At 49.8% G+C, this 23,131-nt stretch overlaps 1 protein-coding gene across 3 annotated transcripts in view; it reads left to right on the forward strand.

Moving 5' to 3' along the window:
* The window catches only part of LOC119163893 (uncharacterized), a 65,998-nt gene that overhangs the window by 20,551 nt on the left and 22,316 nt on the right, over positions 1-23,131 (forward strand). For all 3 annotated transcript variants that reach the window (XM_075872242.1, XM_075872241.1, XM_075872243.1), the window contains exon 3: positions 14,441-14,642. In XM_075872242.1, coding sequence (XP_075728357.1) covers positions 14,441-14,642 — 202 coding nt within the window. The remainder of the gene's footprint in view (positions 1-14,440; positions 14,643-23,131) is intronic.

A 23,131-nucleotide genomic window follows, 5' to 3' on the forward strand; every position in this document is an offset into this window, starting at 1 on the left:
TCTTTACCACGTTACGCTTACGCTGACGCCTCTTTCTGTCGGGACTTCTCGCGATACTGGCAGCCTCGACACACTTACTTCCAAGTGTGCTGCCTTTGACAAGTACTCCCGAAACTCCATACTGGTTATCTAGCTTATCATCAGGCCCATTGCTAGCTGCCTCTGCTTGGGACAGAACGGGAGTGCCGATGTCTTTAAATGCAACTAACGCGCCTAAAGAGCTTTCGATCGTTGGGGGTTTATCACTGTCGTGGTTAGTCCTTGTTCTCTGCACTTCTAAGTCAGCTTCGTGCTCTCTTTCAAGAGCTTTATTCTGTAGCGCTTTATCTCACGCATCCCGCTCAATATTTTGTCGACATGCGTCAACCTCTAGCGCCTTGCGATGCGACTCGTCTTCAAGCTCTTTTTCACGCGATGCATCTTGATCATGTGCGCTGCAAATCGGCTCCGTGTCTAGCGCTTTACGATGCGCTTCGGCGTCCTTAGCTGTGCGATGGGCCTCGGCCCCTAACTCCTCGCGATGTACCTCAGCGTCTGGCTCTGTCCGACGCACTTCGGCGTCCTGCATTTTGTGACGGGCCTCAACGTCAGGTACCTGGTGACTTTCCTCAGCGCCCCGTTTTCTCTGGGAGGCGCTGCGAGCGCTCGATGGTGACGGACGCACTCTACATCGCCTCCGTAGATTTTCTGCTATTTCTGCGGACATCCACCTTGGTACCCATGAAACTTGGATGTATCGTCACCGCCAAGTTCTCCGCTTCGCCTAGACAACACCTTCATCCAGGTGGGTCCAGTTTTGACAACTTGAGGGACATCCTTCACTCCCGGCTACAACGCCGCCTCGCTAAGGGCTCTCAGCCCGGCGATGGCGGCCGCCAACGTGGTTACGGGCTATGATCCTACCTCAAGCCAAGTGCTGTCCATGGAGATTTCATCCTCCGTAAATACTATGCCAACAGAAGATGAATACCTCGACGACATGGTGAGGCTGTGGCAACGCAAGCAAGCCAAATCAAAGTCTGCGTCTCAACAACAACGAGACGCCACAGCTGGCCGCCATTCCCCAGCCTTGCAAGGAACGCTGGCGTGCCATCCCTCCGGTGGTGTGCCTACCTCTGCTCCGTCCTCGCAGCCAGCGAAGCAACGCAAGTGGCGTCCGCGTCAGACTCCTCGCCTCTCTCGCAACGACTACATCGTAGTAGTTAAACCTCGCGTTCCCTGCGAGCTACGCACATTTGTCCCGGCCGATCGCGCGGGCGACGCCATCCGCAGCTAAATCGGCGACCGGACTACCACGCAAATTCAAGTGTGGCCAATTTGGGAACAGAACATCTTGGTCTGTAGCATCACCAATTTTCCTATGGCACAGCGACTCCTCGGGGACTTCCAGCTGCAAGTGGGGGATCAGCAGCTGCCCGTTCGAGGCCACGCCAAGGCACCAGGGGATACATGCAAGGGCGTCATCAACGTAAACCCTGCTGAAAGCCCGGAGCAGATAAAGTCTGAACTGTATTGGCCTCGAGGTACTATCCTTGCGGTCCGCAAACTCGGAGATTCCGCGGCGGCGGTGGTGACTTTCGAGGGCACGAAGTTACCCCGCTTCCTCTTCTACCACTGCGTGGCGACGTATATCCGCGCCTACAAGAAAACGGTCCCTGTTTGCACCAAGTGCGGTACCATCGGCCATCGACCACCTCAGTGTCCTCACCCCGCTCCAACGCAGTGTGCCAAATGTGGAACCCCCGCACCTGCAGGTCTCAATTCCCATGACTGCCACCCCAAGTGCCTCCTCTGCCACGGCGCCCATGAGACTGGGACCAGTGGCTGCATGGCAATATATCGAAAATATCGGAAACGCAAGCAGCCCCCAACATCTCCCCGAGGGACCACCTCATGTTCGTCACAGCCAGACAGCAGCACCAACCTGCATCATTCGGCTCCACCACTCCACGCCAACACTCAATCATTCCCACCGCTCGAAGCACCAGCGGCGGTACCTCAGGTGAGCAGTTGGGCAGGGAAAGCTGCTTCTAAGCCTCTCTCACCCCCTTCTGTCGATCCTCCTTCTCCCGAACTTGCGGCCCTTCGCCAGCAAGTTGCGGCACTTCAAAAGCGAAATTCTTTTTTAACTAAACAACTCGAACTCTTAAATAAGCGACTTCAACCCCAACAACAGTGTACTGCAAGGCCATCCGGTATTGCCTCCTCTGTCCAGGCGGCTGCGCCAGCTACGTCCAAGCTTAGTCCTCGCGCTCAGTCCACTCCGATTAAACCGCCGGTTCAAGCAGCCACGTGTACTCTGGCACTCGGAACCGGTGCCGCATCTACTCCAGAAGCTCTTGAGGCTCCTGGGGCACCCCAGGTTCTCTTGCCCGCTAACCAAACTCTCCCTATCGAAGAGCGCACCCCGCGCGTAGAGGAACGCCTCACGCGCGTCGAAGCTTCGAATAATCATCTCCTCACCAGCTTCTCGGTCCAACGCATAATAGTAGAGGTTACCCAGGCAATTCAAGCCTGGGCAATCACCCAGTTTCAACCCAAGGCATCGCGTTCCCGCTCCTGCTCGGTGAGCAGTGAGGGTACAGCTCCACGGCGTCGTCGTAAGGTGGCTACCACCACCCCGCCGTCGGAAAATCCGGCCTCCGTGCCCCTCCCTGCCTCTGAGGATTCCGAGCGGGACATGGAGAACCAAATATAAAACCTAGGACAGTCACGATGGCTACCAATCGTACGTCCCGTTCAATCATTGCGTCTAAATTCGAGATCATGCAGTGGAACCCTGGAAGCTTTGGGAACAGGCGAAAGCGTTCACATCTTTCTCTTTTCCTCAGCTCACTTGGCTCTCAGCCAGCCGTCTTGGCGCTCCAAGAATCTGGCTCTGCTTCATCCCTTTCTGGATACTGCTCCTATGTAGGCGGCACCACCACATGCCTCCTCGCGCATAAACCTTACACGGCGATACAGGTTGACCTCGATCTGGATCTTCCTTACGACTACTGCATGATATCAGTGCTGTCTCAGCAGAGGGGCCAACCATCAATACATATCTTAAACGTGTACTGTCCCCTCGCCTTGCGAGGGCTTCGTTTGCGCATCTCTTCCATGGGGCGCTGGGTATAGCGGCCCGACAACCACTGGTGATTGTCGGGGACTTTAATGCCCCCAGCCCTCACTGGGGTTACCACTACGAGAAGGCCCGGGGCAGAGAGCTCAAGGAGCTCATTTCATCACTGAGCCTGACGCTTTTACCGATCCGGCACAACCCACACGTTCCGGTAACTAGGTCACGCGAGACACATGCCCCGACCTCTCCCTCACCCGTCGCATCCGCGATGCTACATGGGAAAATTTAGGCGAAACCCTAGGCAGCGATCACTTTTTACTCCGCATTTCGTTCACACCGCGGCAGAAAATGCGCCAACACTGGGGCCAAGCCCGTCTCACCGATTGGACTCAGTTCAGAATGCAACAATTCCCCGCCGGCCTCTCCTCGACCGAATATGCAGCGTGGGCATCATACGCTCTACATATGAAACAAGCGAACACTCGCACCGTTGCAACCTCTAATTTGACTCCTGCAATCGATCCACACCTCCTACATCTTTGGCACGCTCGCCGCGGGCTCATAAGGCGCTGGAAACGCAACAAACTTAATCGGAAACTTCGCGCTCGCATTGAGGCGCTCACTGCAGAGGTGGCCGCATACTCCGCACAACTTTCCGATGCTAACTGGGCAGACACCTGTTCGAAGGCTGCAAACCAAATGAGCTCTAAGAGTCCGTGGCGACTCTTTAGAAGCCTTCTCGATCCCTCCACCACCAGGGGAGAAACGCAACGCCAGCTCCACCGTGTTCTGCATGCCTTTCAGGGCACTATGGATGAACTCGCGCGAGAACTTTGTGACTGCTACATCTGCCGCACAATTGATCCCGCAGGCCCAACATATACGTATTCCGGCGCCCCTAACACCGACCTCGACGCCCCGTACACGCTTTCTGATTTACGATTTGCACACACGAAAATGCGACGGGGCACGGCCCCTGGACGCGACGGAATCACAGTATCGCTCCTGGCAAATCTTCCCGACCAAGCACACCTCTCGCTACTCCACCTTATAAATTCGATATGGGACGGCTCTCCGCTTCCAACAGAATGGACCACATCGGTCGTGACATTCATTCCCAAATCGGCAGAGTCCGTTAGTATTGAGGCACTGAGACCCATCTCACTTACGTCTTGCGCAGGCAAACTCATGGAAACCATGGTTCGCGAACGCCTTTCCGCCTACTTGGAGGCCAGGAGGACCTTTGCCGACACGATGTTTGGCTTTCGCCCGCATCTGTCGGCGCAGGACGTCCTGCTCCAGCTTCAACACGATATTATAGAGCCGACTACTATGCGCCATAACGATAAAGCCGTGCTCGCTCTCGATCTCCGCGGGGCGTTCGACAACGTCAAACACAGCACTATACTCACTAACCTGTCTACCACAAACTGCGGGCAGAAGACTTTCAACTACATTAGCGCCTTTCTATCACATCGCACCGCCTTCATTCGCCTTAATTCTACCGAACACGGCCCGTACTTATTAGGCACGCGGGGTACACCTCAAGGGGCAGTCCTGTCTCCTCTGCTTTTTAACCTGGCGATGATGAACCTCCCCTCTCTTCTAAGCGAGGTCGAGGGAATACAACACGCACTATATGCGGACGATATCACAATCTGGACCAACACCGGCTCCTTTGCGCAAATCGAAGAACGCCTGCAAAAGGCTGCCCTTCTGGTGGACACCTACGCAGGTTCATGCGGCCTGGAGTGCTCTCCAGCTAAATCGGCTCTTCTTTCAGTCTCTCCGCTACCGCCGCCTCAAATTTTTTTTCCGTCCGGGCCCGTCCCGTCAGTGCAAAATATTCGGGTTCTTGGCCTACACCTCACATCGTCCTTGGATCCAAAGGGCACAATAGCAGGCATCAGACGCACCAGCGAACAGGTGAGCCGCATAATACGGCGAGTTTCTACCAAGCGCGGCGGCCTCCGCGGGTCTCAGTCCCTCCGATTGGCCCACGCGTTTGTGACCAGTCGCGTCCTCTACGCCTTGCCTTACCTTCGCCTGCGTCGTCGACACGAGCACCAGCTGGACGTCCTTCTTCGTTCAGTATACAAACGCGCTCTGGACCTACCCATTGCAACTTCCAACAGCCGATTCTTGGCTCTGGGGGTACACAACACCTTTGCAGAGATGCGCGAAGCTCATCGCGTTAACCAAATTAATCGACTGTCGCAGACGCCTTCAGGGCGCCGTCTTCTACACAGACTTGGCCTTAACCCGATATCTGACCAAGACCCTCTGCAGCCGGTACCAAAGCTCTGGCGTCAAAAGCTATGGGTGGAACCTTTACCCCGTAATATGAACCCCGACCTCCATCCTGGCCGTAGACTAGCACGCGCCGCGGCCCTTCATACGCGACACTCCGATCGTCCTGGTGTTTTCTACGTGGGCGTCTCGGGTCCCTCCCCTTCGGGTCACTTCACGGCTGCCGTGATTACAGAGAGCAAACACGTAGATGGCCTCTCCTTTCGAGCAGACACAGTAACGCACGCTGAAGAGGTTGCCATAGCTGTGGCCGCCTCTCACCCTGCCTCACGCACCATCCTGACGGACTCGCGCTCGGCCTGTTCTCAGTACCTTCAGGGTTCCATTGCCCCGCTGGCGGCTAGCCTACTACAGGCAGCCTCTTGGCGCTTTAACTCTCATCCCATTCGTATAGTCTGGACCCCAGGCCACTCGGGCCTGCCCGGCAACGAGGCGGCAAATGCCGCTGCCCGCGCTTCTCCTGTCCGGGCCATTGCCCCTCCATGTCCCGAGACGGAATCTGGCAATACGAACCTGACGCGCTTTCGCAAAATTTTGGCTTATTACCGGGCTTCGCGCCGCCTCTACCCGCACCCCGCACGCGGTCTGGAGAAAGCGGACGAACGACTGCTACGCCGCCTGCAGACGAACACCTTTATCAGTCCGGCGGTCGCCAGGCACTTTTTGCCGGAAATCAATGGCACCTGCTCGACCTGTCATGTCCTCGCCGACACATATCACGTCGTAGCATCGTGCCCAGTTAATCCCGTCCCTTTTTCATCCCCTTTTCCTATCCCAACTAGAGAGGCTTGGGAGGAGCACCTGCTCGGCTGCTCTACCTTGGCTGCACAACGCTCCTTGGTGGAGCGCGCACGGGCAGCTTCCAGCTCCACTGGCGTCCTGGAATAGGGTCTTGCCACTCTAGCACGCCGATGGGCCACGTCGGCACTCTCTAGTAGACTTTTTCTGAAATAAATGTTTTTTACCTACCCGCTTTCTCTGACGCACTTCAGCGGCTTGCGCATAGCAACGAGCCTCAGCGTCTTGCGCTTTGCTTCTGTCCTTTTCCTCCAATACTTTCCAGTGAGCGACATCATCAAGCGCCACGTGGCGGGCCTCAGCCTCCATTGTTTCACGCCGCGCCTCATTTTCACGCTCTTTTCGCCAGGCGTCTACCTTTAGCGCCCTTCAACGCGCTTCAGCGCTGTCTCTATCGCTCCGACTTTCCCAGTCAGCAGGACTCGAAAGAAAAAAAATATCTTATCAAGGCATATCTAGCATGACTGAACTCGCCTGCTTCCTCGAAGGGTAAGCAATTCAGAACATGCGCGATCTTGCGCGGCAACAGCGTGGCGAGCTTCTCCACCCAAAGGTCGCGGCTAACACCAACATTACAGCAGACAACTTCAAAATCATCAAGAAAATGCGCGATGTTCTCGCCTGTCTGAAAGTTGTGGAGCTGGTGTTTAGCTCGCTCCAATTTAAGTGCTTGAATTTGAAGATCAAGCTCTTTCATTCTGAGAGCATGCTCTCTCCTTTTTCGGCACTCCTCGGCCTTCCATTGTTCGTGCCTTTGAGCTTCGAGTTCTTCGGCCTTCTGCTGTTCGTGCCTTTGAGCTTCGAGCTCTATGCGGCTTTTCTCGGCCTTCTGCTTTTGCTCACAATTGAGCTCCCAAAACTCGTCAGCTTCCTCGTCCGTCACATTCTCTGCCCACATCACCTCGAGAATCGCTTCCCTTGTTTTAGCGGACCCGGCGAAAATCCCCATGGCTCCACAAATTTCAAGAAGGTCCTGCACCAGGTACTGCTCCATCGCAATCTCGTCCCTCGTGATGCTCTGCTATTGATATTCACCGTACTCTAAAGCTAATCTTCTGGTCTAGAGCACGTGAATAATAAATTACAACCAACAAAACACAAAACGCTCTCCTAACATCTGCCTGTGCTAGAGAGGTCTAGCGAAATGAACAGTAAACGTTGGGCACTCACGCAACCAAAGTAGCCGACGATGGTCCAACTCGTGGCTGCCGTCGAACAGTATCAGGCCTTCAGGGATCCGGTCCAACTTGCCAATGTTGAGATCCGGGGTTGCTTGTCCCAGCTTGCCGAACGATGGAAACAGGGTAGCGTATCGCAGCGTAGCCAAACGCTGATATCAGGTCGGTCGTGCTCGAGCTTCCAGGGGTCCGATCCGGCGTGCCAAACGTAGGATATCGTGTCCCACCGCTGCCACCACTGTTATGAATTTTGCTCTGTCGCAATGGTAGCGGTGGCGAAGAGCGGCAAGCCGTCGAGCGGACTTCGCTGAAGCCTTAGCCCGAAGGCGAAACAGGGAGGCAATCCGTTTTGAAAACAGCAACAAAAGTAGCGTTTACTGTAGCAGGTTGTCGTTTGTACAGAGCCGGCCAGCACGACAACGTCGGCTGGGGCGAAAATCCCCTCTAACATGCGGCCGGCACGGCCTTAAATAGCGTTTTGGGACTCTTCTGCGAGACCAGTTCCCCGGAACAGCACAGTGGCTCGGCTGAGGAGACGCAGCCATACCCGGAACTGCAAAGTGGTTCGGCGGAGGAAGCGACGTTATCCCCGGAACTGCACGGTTCTTCTGCACGCAAGGCGGCGCTGGGAGGGGGGAGACAGTTCGTCGGAACAGGGCTTGATCTCGTGAAACGTGCTCCCGAACGAGGAACATGTCTGTGGCACAACACGCCGCTGGCACTCGGGCCGCGCTGACGGTTGCTCCATGGTCGCGCCGGTCGCGCCGGTCGCGCCTGGCGTCAGACTATAGAGTGCCCGCGTTTTGTTACCGTAGCGTTGCAGTGCCCAGTGCGGAGTATTGGAATATATTTGGTCTTTAATTACGTGCTCGCGGTCGTTTTCCTAGCTTCACATATACCTAATTTGGTGTTACGTGACGTGATTAGATGACGGAATAATGACTGGTGCAAACATGATAATGCTGGCATGCGTGTCATATAAGAACATGACAACATACCACGCTCATAACGCACTCGCGGCCGTTGCGCTAGCTCCACATATACTAATTTTGGTACCACTTGACGTGAATGATTGACGAAGGTAAACGACACATCCAAACATAATAATCATGATACGGAAGTCATGTAAGGCATCGTGTACCTCCACCTCGTAACATTGGGCTGATTTTAAAGTGGCATATATCATGCTTCATCATTCGTGCTTTGCATATCATTTATATCCACTCTACGCGGTATCTGCCAACGTTTCGCCCAATCAGCAACGTACTCGTTACAACACCATAAGTGTAGTTGGTAACGTATTTACGTTGATATTTTGGCACCGAAGCTTGTTAGGACCTAGATATGTCTTCATTGGGGTCAAGCTTCAGAACCCTTGCCCTGGCGGAAACATATGAGCGACAAAAAAAGGGCTTTACGATAGACCTCAACGCAGACATAAGCTATTTATAAAATAAAAAAATCACTGTGCTGGCGATAGTAATATGTCGAGAAGAGTGTCAATGAGTTGATCTCCACTGAAATTTGCCTAGGTGTTGAGGCTTCTCAAGAGACACACATCGAGCCCTATATGTCCTAACAAATAACTTGCAGTAAAATATCGTCGGGTTGGAAAGGAGCACGACCCATACCTCAACCTCATACCTCAACTCCCTTCATTTCGGGCCGCCATAGGGGTCCCGCCTTCGAGAGCCTGGTCAAGTCGCTGGACTTAACAGCGCTGTCATCTACGCTATGAGATGAATCTTTCGACTGCCTCTGCCTCTGCGTTGAAGATGTTCTCCTTCACACCCGGCTGCCCATCGAAGAGAGCCTGACGACCTGCAGCCGGTGCCTTATCACGGTCCTTGCTTCCAAGCCGACCAGAGTGTGCTCGCCTCTCCCTGATACATTCTCCCGCGTACATCATCCCCTCTCTTCTGTCCTAATGGCGCATCTGTTCATAAAGAACCACTTCTTTTTCTCTTCTCGTGACCCTCGCGCCAGCTTTGCGAAGGAAACTGTGGTCAACATGCCACTGTATGCCGTGCTAGGGCGCGGACGCGCCGGACACTCTCCCGACATTCTTTCTGCGTTAGTTGGTGCTGGCCATTGGCAAGTTTGGTATAACCACGGGTGTCTACATGGGCCTAATCTCTTTTTTCTTGTTAAAATGAAAGTTTCGTGGGAGCGTTCAGCTAGACTTTAATGATGTCGCTTCCGTCATGCAAATGACGTAACTAAAGTGAAGACGAGCAGAAGCCAAAGAACAAACACAAAAGTGCCGAACGCCAAATGTCGGATGCCAGATGATTACGTGAATGAGCGTCGTCATAAGAGCATTTTGGTAGTCTTAGAGCAGCGGAGGTTAAGGTAGGCGGTGATTTGATGCTGTCACAACGCAGCTGAGTGCTTTGCATTTCGCGGAGTACTAGCGTGCGACGCCTCGTGGGCCTGCGTACTGCACCTTCAGCATCCTCCAATATTCACCAGCCTTCGCGTGTTTAAAGCCCATGCTGTGCACTGTCTCTCGCATGCGTGAAGCTGAATGCATTGTACCCAAGAGGTTGCCACAGTACGGTCGCACACATTGGCTGAAAGAACCTACCACCAAAACTTTTCGCGGTTTGTTAGCGAGCTATAAGCGTCCTCGTGACTAGACTCATGCCTATGTCACCGCTAAGAAACATTTGAGCGATCTTCTGGTTTCTGGCCACTCACTGTGGAAAAAAGTCAAGTCACCATGATGCGCACCCTATAATACCGTTGTGCATTTTCAGCCGCCGCACCGTTTGCATCTGTCATTTACTAAAAAATAAGGCAATAACCTGGTGCGAGAAATTTTCTGATGCAGTCCCATTGTTTTTTCAATGGCTGATAAATGCAACTGTGTAATTACCAGCTATCACTGGATAATAACCAATCAAGAGATGTTAGAATATCCTGGCTAGAGTGTGTTTTGAGGTCACACTAACGCAGAGCAATATTAGTTTGAAGGCAGTCTCGAAACCAAATACTTCAAATCATGTTTCCGACTGGAATGTTTACGTACGTGTAGTGTACGTCAGAAGGCCTGGAGTACACAAATACGACATTTTTGCAACTATGTACAGTGTAATTTGTTGGGAAACCAAACGTCGTTGAGTCATTCAAACAGCAACGACGCTAAAATAAAGGCTTGTTATAATAATTTTTGTACGCTATACCAGGCATTGTAAACTTCCTTCAAAAGGGCCGTGCTACGCTTTTGCTTTTTTTTTCGAATAGCCATAGATAGATACGCCAAAAAAGCTTATTGTCTAACGATGGGAACACGGGGTACCCCACAGGGAGCAGTGTGGTCACCACTCCTTTTCAACATTGCTATGATGCGCCTTCCAAGCGAATTGGCCAGGGTGGAAGGCACACAACACGCAGTATATGCCGACGATATTACAATCTGGACCACTGAAGGGAGCCTTGGTGAAATGCAGGAACGCCTTCAGCAGGCCGCATCCATAGTCGAGGCGTATGCCAACGATTGTGGACTCCAATGTGCTCCAAACAAATCAGAGCTTCTGCACGTTAGAGCGAAGCCAAGAGATAAGTCAGCCATACACATCTCCCTGTCTGGGGTTCCCATCAGAGAGGTGGAGGAGCTCCGGATTCTGGGCCTGTTCATTCACCACAGACTCAGACCGGACTCCACTATAGCGAAACTCAAGAGAATAGGCGAACAGGTAGGGCGCATGATCCACCGCGTTTCCAACAAGCGGGGTGGTCTGCGGGGCAGGGACGCGCTTCGGCTCGCGCATGCCTTCGTGACTAGCCGGATCCTCTACGCCGTCCCATACCTTCGCACTAACAAGCAAGAAGACGAAAGAATAGATGCCATCATTCGTAAGGCTACTAAACAAGCTCTGGATCTCCCGGTGGCCACTTCCAACGCCAAACTGAAGGCGTTAGGTGTGTTCAACTCCTACCAGGAGTTGCGGGAGGCCCACCTTATGAATCAATATACGCGGCTCGTGCAGACGGCTCCCGGGCGCCGCCTGCTAAACCGCTTACATATACAACACACTTGCACTGCAGAGGAGGCGGAGCGTATTCCGGAACTGTGGCGGCATATGCTCTCGGTCGCTCCACTCCCCAGTAACATGGATAAGCACACGCACGAAAGCAGAAGACAGGCGCGGACTCGGACGCTTGAGAGGCAACACGGCTCCCGACCTGGTGTATTCTACGTAGATATAGCAGGGCCTTCGCCCACGGGATTTTACACGGCCTCTGTAGTTCACCGGGAAAAGCATGTCAATGGGCTCTCGTTCCGAGCACAAAATCCAGAGCGCGCTGAGGAAGTCGCGATAGCGCTTGCTGCTGCGGACCCCAACTCGAAAGTTATCATCACGGACTCCAGGAAAGCATGTACTCATTACTTGGTAGGAGAGATATCCCCCCTAGCCAGCCAAATTCTAAAACGGGCTCTCGCTGATCCAGCCCCGAAACGCATCGTATGGGCTCCTGGCCATCAGGGCCTACGAGGTAATGAGGCCGCTGACGCGGCCGCCCGAGCGCTTACCCACCGGGCTCCTCACCTTGGCTCTTATGACTCGGAGGCCAATACACCGCTGCTGCGGTTCAAAGAAATTCTCACCTATTATCGTGACACTCACCGTCTTTACCCGGCTCCTGCAAAGGGGCTGAGTAAGGCGGAAGAGCGAACTCTAAGGCGCCTGCAGACAGGTACTCTACTCTGTCCTGCAATCCTGAAGCATTTCGATGCGAACACAGATGGGCGGTGCCCACACTGTGGGGAGACGTGTGATATCTTCCACATGGTATGGGCATGTACGAAAAATCCCCACCTACCCCCTTCCCCTACCCCTTCCCGAGAGGCATGGGAGACTGCCCTCCTCAACTGCTCATCACTAGAGTCTCAACGGGCTCTGGTGAGACGGGCGCGAGTAGGGGCCTCGTCATGCGGTGTCCCGGACTAAGGACGCCGACCATGTAGCAGGGTCATGCTTTGGCCCCGTACCTCTCTCTTTTGTATAAATGTTTTTCATCATCATCATCATCCAATATGAGCGGAGTTACATAGATTTCTCGCGCGCTGCAATCACTTTCTGTCTTCTCTCATCCAGACGAGAGCGCTGCAAGTAGAAGCACGAAGGGATGGCATGGGGAAAGAAAACACGTCACGCGCACCTCGTGACCTTGAGAATTTTTTCTCGTTTTTTTATTTCTTGGTTTTCGCAGCTCTTTGTTGCGATCACGCGTGCAGGCGTCGACTTGTCACTGCTTCCCGTGGCGGCCCTGCAGCAACGGCCGAGCGCGGCACACTTAAATCAGCCAATGGCTAATGCAATGACCGTGATGAGTAATTTTTGAGCTTTTACCGTCATTTGTGTAAGGAAAAAAAGGCAATTTTCAGCTACCATAAAAATTTATGGTGAATTCCAGGCCACGTGCTGAGGTTTAATAGTTGGCTCGCGTGTTCCCGTGAGCCTCGACTACGGACCAGCAGTGTTTTTTTACTAGACTTATATATAGTTGCAGGACCCATTGAGGGACTTATGATTCATCGTTCTTGTACATTATTGACGTTAATTTTCCCACCACCTGGATGCGTCGTTTATGAACCAGTTAAGACGAGTCAACTATTTGTTTCATGTATATGCTTCTGAGATAAATGTTTTTAATTCATTCAAGATTGAACTGGAAAGATTGTAAATATCACCTGGTTCTGCTTATTTCGTTTAATCATAGCAATGAGCTGTTATTCTAATTATGGCATCTTCGACTGAGTTTCGCTCACACCACGGCGGTGGAAGGGAAGTTGCGTCAAATATCGCCCGAGTTTCTCGCCTGGCTATGAGACAGGCAAGCGTGTGAGCTACAAAACTCAAATGCGCGACTGTGGCATCGTCTGTAGGGAGAATCCACTCAGCAGATGACAATTTTCACCGTCCTGTTTGTATTGGAAATTAATGCGCGAATGACAGAAAACCAAGCAATGAGAGACGCTTGCGTGACACTACGTGTCCATGGATGCGCGTCTGTTCTCCAGGCGGTGGTGCTGAATCAGTTTTCTGCTGTCTCGACGAGGGTTACGGTAGTTTTCGCATCGGATTTGGTGTCCAGTGACATCCTGGCAGCTAACGTAGCTTTGTGCGAGCACGACCGGAGGATGTAAGCTCACGCAACTTTTCTCTGCCGTCCGACAGTGTTCTGCGATAGCGGCAGCTGTAAATTACGCCGGCACTTGTGAAAGGTCACCGCGACGTATGCAGAGCTTGCACGGGCCGATAAGATTGCACCACACTCCACCGTTCGTCGCCACAGCGGCGTGGTGGCGTGCACTCGTGTCGAGGCCAGCCCGGCCGAACGTGCGACACCGCACGCGTGCACGGTACCCAAATGAACGCATGGCGCCGCTCGAGCACAGAAAAAAAAACAGCCGAAGGTGCCCTTATTTAGATGCACACGCTTGTCTATGTAAGTCCATGATAAGACTTGCTACACTTGAGAGCTTATAAACTAAAGCTTTAGAGGGCTCAAGAAATCCAAAGAGTTACCGTTGGCGGCGTCGACATAACACCAAGTGACGCAAGATATGTCATCGCATCGCCGTGACTTCACGTCGCTTGCTGTGTCGTAAAAAAATGACGTCCCCACGCGACATTCTCAGTTAGTCGAAGGCAGGCTAATCTCAGAGGCACTGCAAAACCACGTGAAGTGCCGAACACTCCAAACACCTTAAACCTCAGAGGCAACGCAAAACCACGCGGAGTGCAGAACGCTGCTAACATCTCCGATCTCGGAGGTAATGCAAAGTCATGTGGACTCCCGAACACTTCTAACGCCTAATGCAGGGTCTTGTTAGACAAAGAAGAGCGGGGAATGCACAAGGAGGGTACTGGGTGGGATAGCCAGAATCAAACCAAAGATAATGAGCAACAGGAAAAGAAAACTATGGCTTCCACATTCAAGTACTCATAGGCAAGCGCCCCCTCATGACATCACACAACAATTTTCCATATCTTTCTACCTGGAACATATTTCCTTTCTAGGGCATTGAACAGGACGCAGATCTGGAGTCACTCATCGTTACTTCGACATATTTACGCAGGTACATGGACAAGACAAAGTGAGTTACTCGGAGTTTCTGGAAAGGCTGAAGGTCATGGCCAGCGGGTTTCACTCGCACGGCATTGGTACGGGAGACAGAGTCCTAGTGCACGTGGAGAATGACATCGACAGTTTTGTAGCCGCCTGCAGTATTCCGCTCACTGGCGCCACACTGGTCACTTCGGACGTCACATTTAACGAAGGTAAGTCATGTGAAGTGCAGGCGGGTGGACAGTTCCTCGGATGATGCTGTCCAGTGGGTGCGCATTACTGGTGGATGGGGCTCGCACTTAGGATTCTGTTGGAAAGCCCATCATAGGCGCTGTGAAAGGGGTACTCACAACATTTTGCGGCCGAAACCACCAACGGGATCGATTTCTGTATGCATGCGTATATCGTCTACAAATTATTAACAAAGCATTAGCTTGGAAGGTATTTTACATGAAGCTTACATTTCGAAGGTATTGAACTATCACTTTTGGTACTATCGTTGGATCCTCTGTCTTCATTTAGCTGAAATTTCAACTTGTCCTAATTAATCTAGTTCTGTATTTAAGATCAATTTTGCGCCATTTAAAATATTTGACAAAATATTTTTGTGGTCTTTTTCAAACGATTTTTAAACCAGATGGCACTGAGTAATCAAAGCTAAGTTTATTTACTAATATTCGTTCCCTTTGGAGAAGTATAGCTTTTGAAATAAAGCGCGCGCGATATAGCAACCTAAATTGCGGTAACCAAACACTTTAAAAGGAATACCTCTGCATGTAGGTGTAAATACATGAATGGCCATATTTTTGAACCTAATTTCCACACGCAGCCCGTCATCACACAGCTTTAAATACTAGTCGATCTCGTTCTTTTGAAATCTCCCTAAAGGTACGTTTGTCGACATATCGTTAAAACGTACTATTTAAGAAAACTAATGCCAATGCTCTTACATTTAGCTCATTCTGCCATTTCTTTAGCAAATGTATTTGTTTAGTTGCCTGTTTTGATGCGAAGTGTTTGTTTGCATTATCTCGTCTACGAACTAAAATTTCGTAAGTCTGATGAGGTCATATAGTTTTCATTTATTTATTCATGAATTCTAGGGAAGACGAAGAAGTGTGTTTTGAATAGGAGCTGCATAAATGCATAAATCTCTCTAACATCTCACCTGATCAAAATTATAGAGAGAGTTCTCAATAATAGAATAAAAGTTTGGATGGCTGACAAGCTAATATTGAAACCATTTCAAATAGGTTTTCGTAGCGAATGCTCAATTTGGTGTGCTCATGCCGACTTAGAGAGCCGAATACAGCTTGCCCGAAAAAGACGACAATACGCGGTACTAGTAACACTAGACATAGCTAAAGCTTATGATAGCGTTGAGCACTCAATTTTATTGAATTCTTTACACGAATGTGACTTTCCGCGATATATTGTTGATTGGGTAGCAGAGTTTCTAAAATCGAGAGAATTTTATTGTGCAAAGGATGGATGTCACTCATCTAAATTCAAACAGCAACGTGGAGTACCTCAAGGGGCGGTCCTATCTCCGCTGTTATTCAATGTGTTGATGAGCTCAATTCCCATTGAACGAGATATCACTGTCTACATTTATGCAGACGACATTGCATTTTTCGTTGCAGACAGTGACATTTATTCTTTGCATCAAAAATTGCAAAAGTACATGTATTCTCTTGAAATTTGGCTGCATTCAATTTCATTGTCTCTAAACATCAGTAAAAGTGCGCTCCTGGTGTTCCCTATAGCAGATTCTATTCAAATTTCAGTACTTTATAATCAGGAACCGATTCCACAAGTAGAGTCTATAAAATATTTGGGCATTATTTATAACGAGAAACTTAACTGGAGCCCTCACATAGACTATAACGTGGCAAAGGCACAACGAGCTTCAGGCTTATTGCGAAGGTTGAGCAACAGAAAATATGGGTTACGTAGACACACCTTATTAATGATATATAAAATGTACATGCGCCCAATACTCGAATTTGGGTGTATATTATTTTCGGGTGGCCCTACGTACAAAATTAAACCGTTAGTTCTATTAGAGCGAGAAGCGTTACGGTTGTGTTTGCGACTCCCCAGGTATGTCGCTATTAATGTACTATATCAGGAAGCTCGCATACCAACTATTCTTTGCCGATTCCGTATCTTAACAGTACAAACATACTTGAAATTTTACGGCTTATCAGCGAGACGGTCTGCATATGCCTTTATTAGTGACCCCGACGCCTTCTTCCTCGCTCACTGGCCACGCTTTCGTACTCCCCAGATTATTTTTGTACAAAAGAAACTTGAAAGCATAAAGGTGGATATCAGATCGGTAATTGGAACCAAAGCATTAAATCACAATATTACGATAGAATGTGATGAAATTTTTCCCCCACTATCTAAGTTTCAATCTTCGAGTTACTTAAATGACAGGTTAGAAGACTACATAGCTCATGCGGAAATAAAGAACATAATAGCCACAGACGCTTCTGTGAATAAAGAAAAGGCAGCAGTAGGAATCGTCTCAGATTACCTCGGTTGGTCATTCTCGGTAAGACTACCAGACTTCACTCCGGTTTTCGAAGCTGAGCTCCTGGCTATTATTTTAGCGCTACGAAAACTTCCTTCAAACGAAGAGAGTGCAATGATAATTACTGATTCTCTTTCGCTGTGTACTACTCTCACAGCTTCAGAACAATCAAGAGCTCTAGCGACATTACAAACATTAGTTCCACCTCATGTGAAGTTCCTGAAGTTAGTCTGGGTCCCGGGACACTGTGGCATACGGTTGAATGAAATAGCCGATTCACTATCTCGAGCCACACTTGATGGCCCTGTGATCTCGGTACTACCAGAATCGGAACACATAGTGTCGATCAGATATAGAAAATGGGCTATTTATACGGATATTATGGAAAATATTACTAAATATACGGACTATCAGCACCTAACATACCCCTGGAAACCTCAGTGGAGTCAATCTAAAAAGTTAGAAGTTATTTTAACCAAATTTCGATGTCGTGTCCCTCCATTAAACCTTTACTTGCACAGAGCTGGTCTGGCGATATCCCCCCTGTGTCCATTCTGTGAAGAAACGGAAACAATAGAGCATTACTTTATAACATGTAAAAACTATTCATTAATTAGGAAAAGACTTTTAATTGTTCCGTTTCAAGCAGTAGGTTTAAATTTAACTGCAGATAATGTTCTAAGTTTCGGTGCCTTTAGCTTGGGACATTGCCACAGGAGCGTATTCGATGCTGTATGCAATTTCATTCGAGAATCAAAGCGCATGTCATAATAATGCCTGCTTAAATATATTTCTGAAGACACTTGTCTAATTTTGAATGAAATTTGCATATTCATTTGATTGTGACCGGGTGAGATAAGCTCGATTGTCTGGTCTACTCAAAATTTCTGTCTTCCACTGTAGTATTACCTCACCTTTTCTCTTCTTGATTCAATCTTCAATTATTTGTTTAGTTTAATATTCCTTTTTAGTTAATTATTATTTTCTATTACATCATTAGTTTTTTCATTAAGGATAAACCTTTTAATATATCTCATATAGGATACTTCTAGATTTCATGGCCAATCCCCCATAGTGGGTATGTGCCAGTGCGAAGGGGCAACAACAACAACAACATAGGAGCTGCTTCTGCTAACTCCGGCGTATTTCAGTTGTAACTTAAGTCTGTTGATCAGTTTCCGCTGCTCCTTTGGAGGGGATGGAAGTAGACCACCCCGGGCGCCTGCCGGCACCAGCGGCGTCAGCGGCGACCGCCTCCAGGAAGCGGATGGGACAAGCGAGCGACAGCGATAGTGAAGATACTCATGCTTACTATCTCAGCAGTGAGGACTTCTCAGATGACGGTTTCCAACCTGTGCTGAGCCGCAAGGCGAAGAGAAGGAACATCAGGACATCCTCATCCTCCACTATTCAAACTGTAAGTGAAGCGCCAAAATCGAACAATTATACCACCCTGTTTTTGCCTGCACTTCCTACCGTCAGCATAAAACGCCTTAACAGACAGTCTGTGTCGAGGTCTCTGGAAACGCTCGTGCCAAATGAGATCACGGACATAAGAGTGAACGCCAGAAAGAATATACTGGCTGTGGACGTTTTGCACGCAAGTGCGTTGGGCGTTCTGCGCAGTGTAACTGACTTGGACGGCAACCAGGTGCGCTCTCATGTTCCCTTGGGATGTGATGTAGTAACCGGCGTGATCTACGACATTGATGTCGCTATTTCCAATAAGGACTTACAACTTCTTGTCAAGTCAACAACTGATACTCCAATTGTTGATGTCACCCGGCTAGGCAAGTCTCGCTGTGTGAAGATTGCGTTTAAGAGCACATCACTCCCCTCTCATGTGAAGGTGGGGTACTTCAGACATGCTGTGCGGCCTTTCATTCCAAAGCCTCTCCAGTGCCGTAAATGCATGAAACTTGGACATGTGAGCAGCGTCTGCGAGAATTCGGTGGTATGCCACCGCTGCGCCGAGCACCATGAAGCGGATAAGTGCGTCGCAACTGTCAAGAAATGCTCTAATTGCTATGGATCCCATGAAGCCACATCGAAGGACTGCCCGCGGATTCAGAAGGAAATTGCCATCTTAAAGGAGATGGTGCGCGATTACTCATCTGATCGAGAAGCCGCAGCTAAAGTCAGAAGGCGTCGTTCACGTCGACGTCGGTCTTCGAGGACGCCCGCTACCTCCTCGACACGTTTGCATGATCCCTCATCAGTACCACCTCCTTTGCCTCCCAGACCACATGCCGTGGGAAAGGCTGTAAAGGACAAAGCCAATGAGCATACCCTAACTGCGACAGAGTGGCCTGCACTTCAAAGGGAAGCAGCATCAAGTGAACCGAAGGAGCTTCATGACGGCCAGTCCGCGCTCCCGGTTCGAGATCTTTCCAACCAAGACAGGCAAGTGACTGCAAGCGTCCCGGTTCGAGATCTTTCCAACCAAGACAGACAAGTGGCTGCAATCGTGCAATCATTAATTGCCATGATTCGCACGCTACTGAGCAGCATACAATCTCCGTCTGCTAAGAGTGCACTGCAAATACTGGATGCACTGAATCCAGTTCTTGCTAACTTCGTATAAGCACAATGGCTCAACAAAATCTCCACATCCGCACTGAAGTTAAAAGTGCGTCGATTTTTCAGTGAAATGCCAGAGGCATGAAGTCCCGTATCTCGGACTTTCGCCAATTTGTTCGGGCCAATCAATTCCCTATACTTGTCATATGTGAACCAAACGTATCAACGCCTTATAGATTGTCCGGTTATGAAGCTTTTTGTTCAGCCGCTTGCGAAGAACGAAGCAAAGTAATTGTTTACATTCGCACAGACTTGACTTATCTTTCGCACCCAATAAGTTCAAATGACGACAATCAGTACGTGTGTCTTCGTGTGAAGAAGAATGCAGTTTCGTTCACGCTTATTGGTGGATATATATTTCCGTCATCGCGATTTGACTGCGACAGATTAAAAGACATCCTAATGAGAACTGATGGGCCTTAGATCATCACCGGTGACTTCAACGCCCATCACATGCTTTGGGGGAGCACTAGGATGAATGCCTGGGGCCGGAACATTGTTACATTCGCTTCCGATTACGACCTTTCCATCATGAACGATGGTACCCCCACATATCTGCGGGGTCTCACGTATGGCAGTTGCCTTGACCTGACATTGGTGTCACGGTGCTTCTCTCACAAAGTTAAATGGTTTTGCGATATTGAGACTCATGGGAGTGATCACATACCCACCTACGTGACGATCGATGGTATTATAAAAAATTTCTCTTCCGGTGTTGCAATTGGCACTGACTGGTCGATGTTTACATCGCGTGTTTAGAACGCTTGCCAAGAAGGCCTCGCCTGCAGCCTGGAAAATACCATAGTGGAAGCTATGCAAGCGTCCAAATGTAAATTACCATTTTCGTCTAAAGTAACACAGTTTGACATCGAACTGGCAAAATTACGAGCTATACGAAGGCGTGCTGAACGACGATACAGACGCACAAGATCAATTTACGATCTGAGGGAAACAAGGCGGCTCCACAAAAAGATTCAACGACGCATTTACAAACTGGAGAGCGAACGCTGGAAAGCATTCTGCGAATCTCTAGACCCTCACAAACCGCTGTCATATATCTGGAGAACAGTTCGTGGTCTTCGCTCCTCTCCACAACAACGGCACCCTTTTAAAGCTTTGGCACTCCATCATCGAAAAACAGAACTCGAGGTGGCTGAAGAATTTCGCACGAGAGTTGCCGGGAATGTTATGAACGAGAGCATCGACTCCGTGATCGTTCCTGAGACGCGAATACCAGAAATGGATATTCCGTTCACCATGGAAGAACTGGAAGGTGCGTTAGTCGCTTCTAAGCGCATGTCATCGCCAGGTCCTGATGGTATTACTTATAGTGCGTTGGGACACCTTGGACAAAAAGCTAGAAAAGAACTTTTAACATGCTTCAACAACTCCTGGCTCAGCGGCAGTGTTCCCCGAGAATGCAAAATTAGTCGACTAATACCACTTTTGAAATCGGGAAAATCACCATTGGACTTGACAGCGTATCGCCCTATTGCCCTCGCAAGCTGCCTCGGAAAAGTGATGGAAAGAATGGTTCTATTTCGTCTCGAGTGGTACTTGGAACGATACACCAAATACCCTTCTTGCATGGCAAGCTTTCGTCGGGGCCGCTCCTCCATTGACTGTGTCCTTGATTTATCGACATTTGTTCAACCAGAAAAAAGTCGCAAGCGCATATCAGTGGCACTCTTTCTTGACGTGAAGGGTGCATATGATAATGTAGCTCACGATGCCATCCTCACTTCTCTCGCAGCAATGGGCATTGGTGGACGAATGTTTCAATGGATAAAAGATTATATAACTGGCAGGGGTTTCTTTGTACAAACATATGAGGGTACAACTGCCCAACATTACACCTACTGCGGAGTGCCTCAGGGAGGTGTCTTAAGCCCCACATTGTTCAATGTGGCCCTCATTGGTCTGGTGAAGGTTCTGCCAAAGTCGGTGTGCCTATCCATATACGCCGATGATATTTGCCTCTGGAGTGCTGCAGTTACTCGCCCTCAGGTGCGTGCACGAATACAGCAAGCAGCAACCCTCACAAGAGCCTACCTTCAGAAACAAGGCCTAAATATATCAACTGTGAAGTGCGCGTTGATGGCGTTTACACGCAAACCAATGACGCCATACCCTGTGTACATCAATGGGCAGAGTGTCAAATATGCACGGACGCATCGTTTCCTGGGCATAATAATCGACAGAAGTCTTTCGTGGAGCCCACATTGTGCGTTCTTGAAGAAGAGACTGCTATCTATTGTGCATATCATGAAATTCTTGTGCGGTAAAGCATGGGGAACTCCTGTGGCCTCCATGCTACAGCTGTACAGGGCCCTATTTTTGGGTCTATTGCGCTACAGCTTGCCGGTACTGACTAAAACTTGCAAATCGAATACTCATTCATTGGAGAGTTTGCAGGGTCAGGCACTGCGTATCTGCCTAGGACTGCCCCGATGCGCTTCTACTTACGCCACAATCATGCTTGCCAAAGACCATCCGGTCAGGACCTATATAGTTGTGGATTGCCTCAGAGCGCACATTCGAAATGCTAGCCGTGTCCCCGACCACCACTTGGCCCTTCTACCTTCCGGAAGACCACGTGCTACGTTTTCAGACGTGAGAGCCAAGCACCTAAACAGCATTCCATCAGGATATACGCCAGCTGCGAGAACGGCATGCCCTTTGTGGTGCCTCGACCAGCCGCAAGTACGTCTAGAAATTCCGGGAATCAAAAAGAAAAGCAGTCACTCCAGAGTAGCATTGAAGCAAGCAACACTGCTATTATTACATGAGTTGTACTTAGACCAAACGCAGATATACACTGATGGGTCTGTCTCATCCAGCAGCTCATCAGGTGCCGCTGTAATTCCGGCTGCAGAAATGACAATCTAGTTTAAGTTGTCGCATATGACTACATCTACGGCATCAGAGCTTGCTGCTATAAGGGCTGCTTTACAATATCTCGTTCAAGAACGTCCAGGAAAATGGGTCATATTCTGTGATTCGAAAGCAGCGCTTCAGAGTTTGCAGTCTGCCATGCGTAGGAGGAGCCATGACCAACTGGTACAAGAAATAAGACATTGCCATCATGAAGCTCTAGCACGAGGGCATGATATTATATATCAATGGCTGCCTGGACATATCGGTATTACCGGAAATCAATTAGCCGATGATGCAGCCCGCTCAGCCCATGAAGAAACCCGTAGTCCCGATTCCTCTATCAAGGAATGATGCAGCAAGACAACTTTACCTGCTGGCTCGAGATCTCACACGCACGTTCTGGTCGTCTACCAGCTTCCAAAGGTGTCAATTTTATGAACTGGATCCTTCGCTTAAGCTAAAGCTACCATCACAACTTTCCCGCTCCGATGCGACACTGTTATGCCGTCTTTGGTTGGGTGTTGCATTCACAAAGGTGTACTCCTTTCGCATTGGTATGGCAGACACTCCTACATGCGACTACTGCGGAGATGAAGAGACCATCGAACACGTCCTGTGCAGCTGCGCTTGCTACGACACACAGCGATGCCAGCTACGGATGGTTTTGAATCGGCTTGACCCCGGACCATTTTGTGTGCAGAAGAT

The sequence above is a fragment of the Rhipicephalus microplus genome, chromosome 8, assembly GCF_043290135.1.
Source record: "Rhipicephalus microplus isolate Deutch F79 chromosome 8, USDA_Rmic, whole genome shotgun sequence".
Classification (NCBI taxonomy): domain Eukaryota; kingdom Metazoa; phylum Arthropoda; class Arachnida; order Ixodida; family Ixodidae; genus Rhipicephalus; species Rhipicephalus microplus.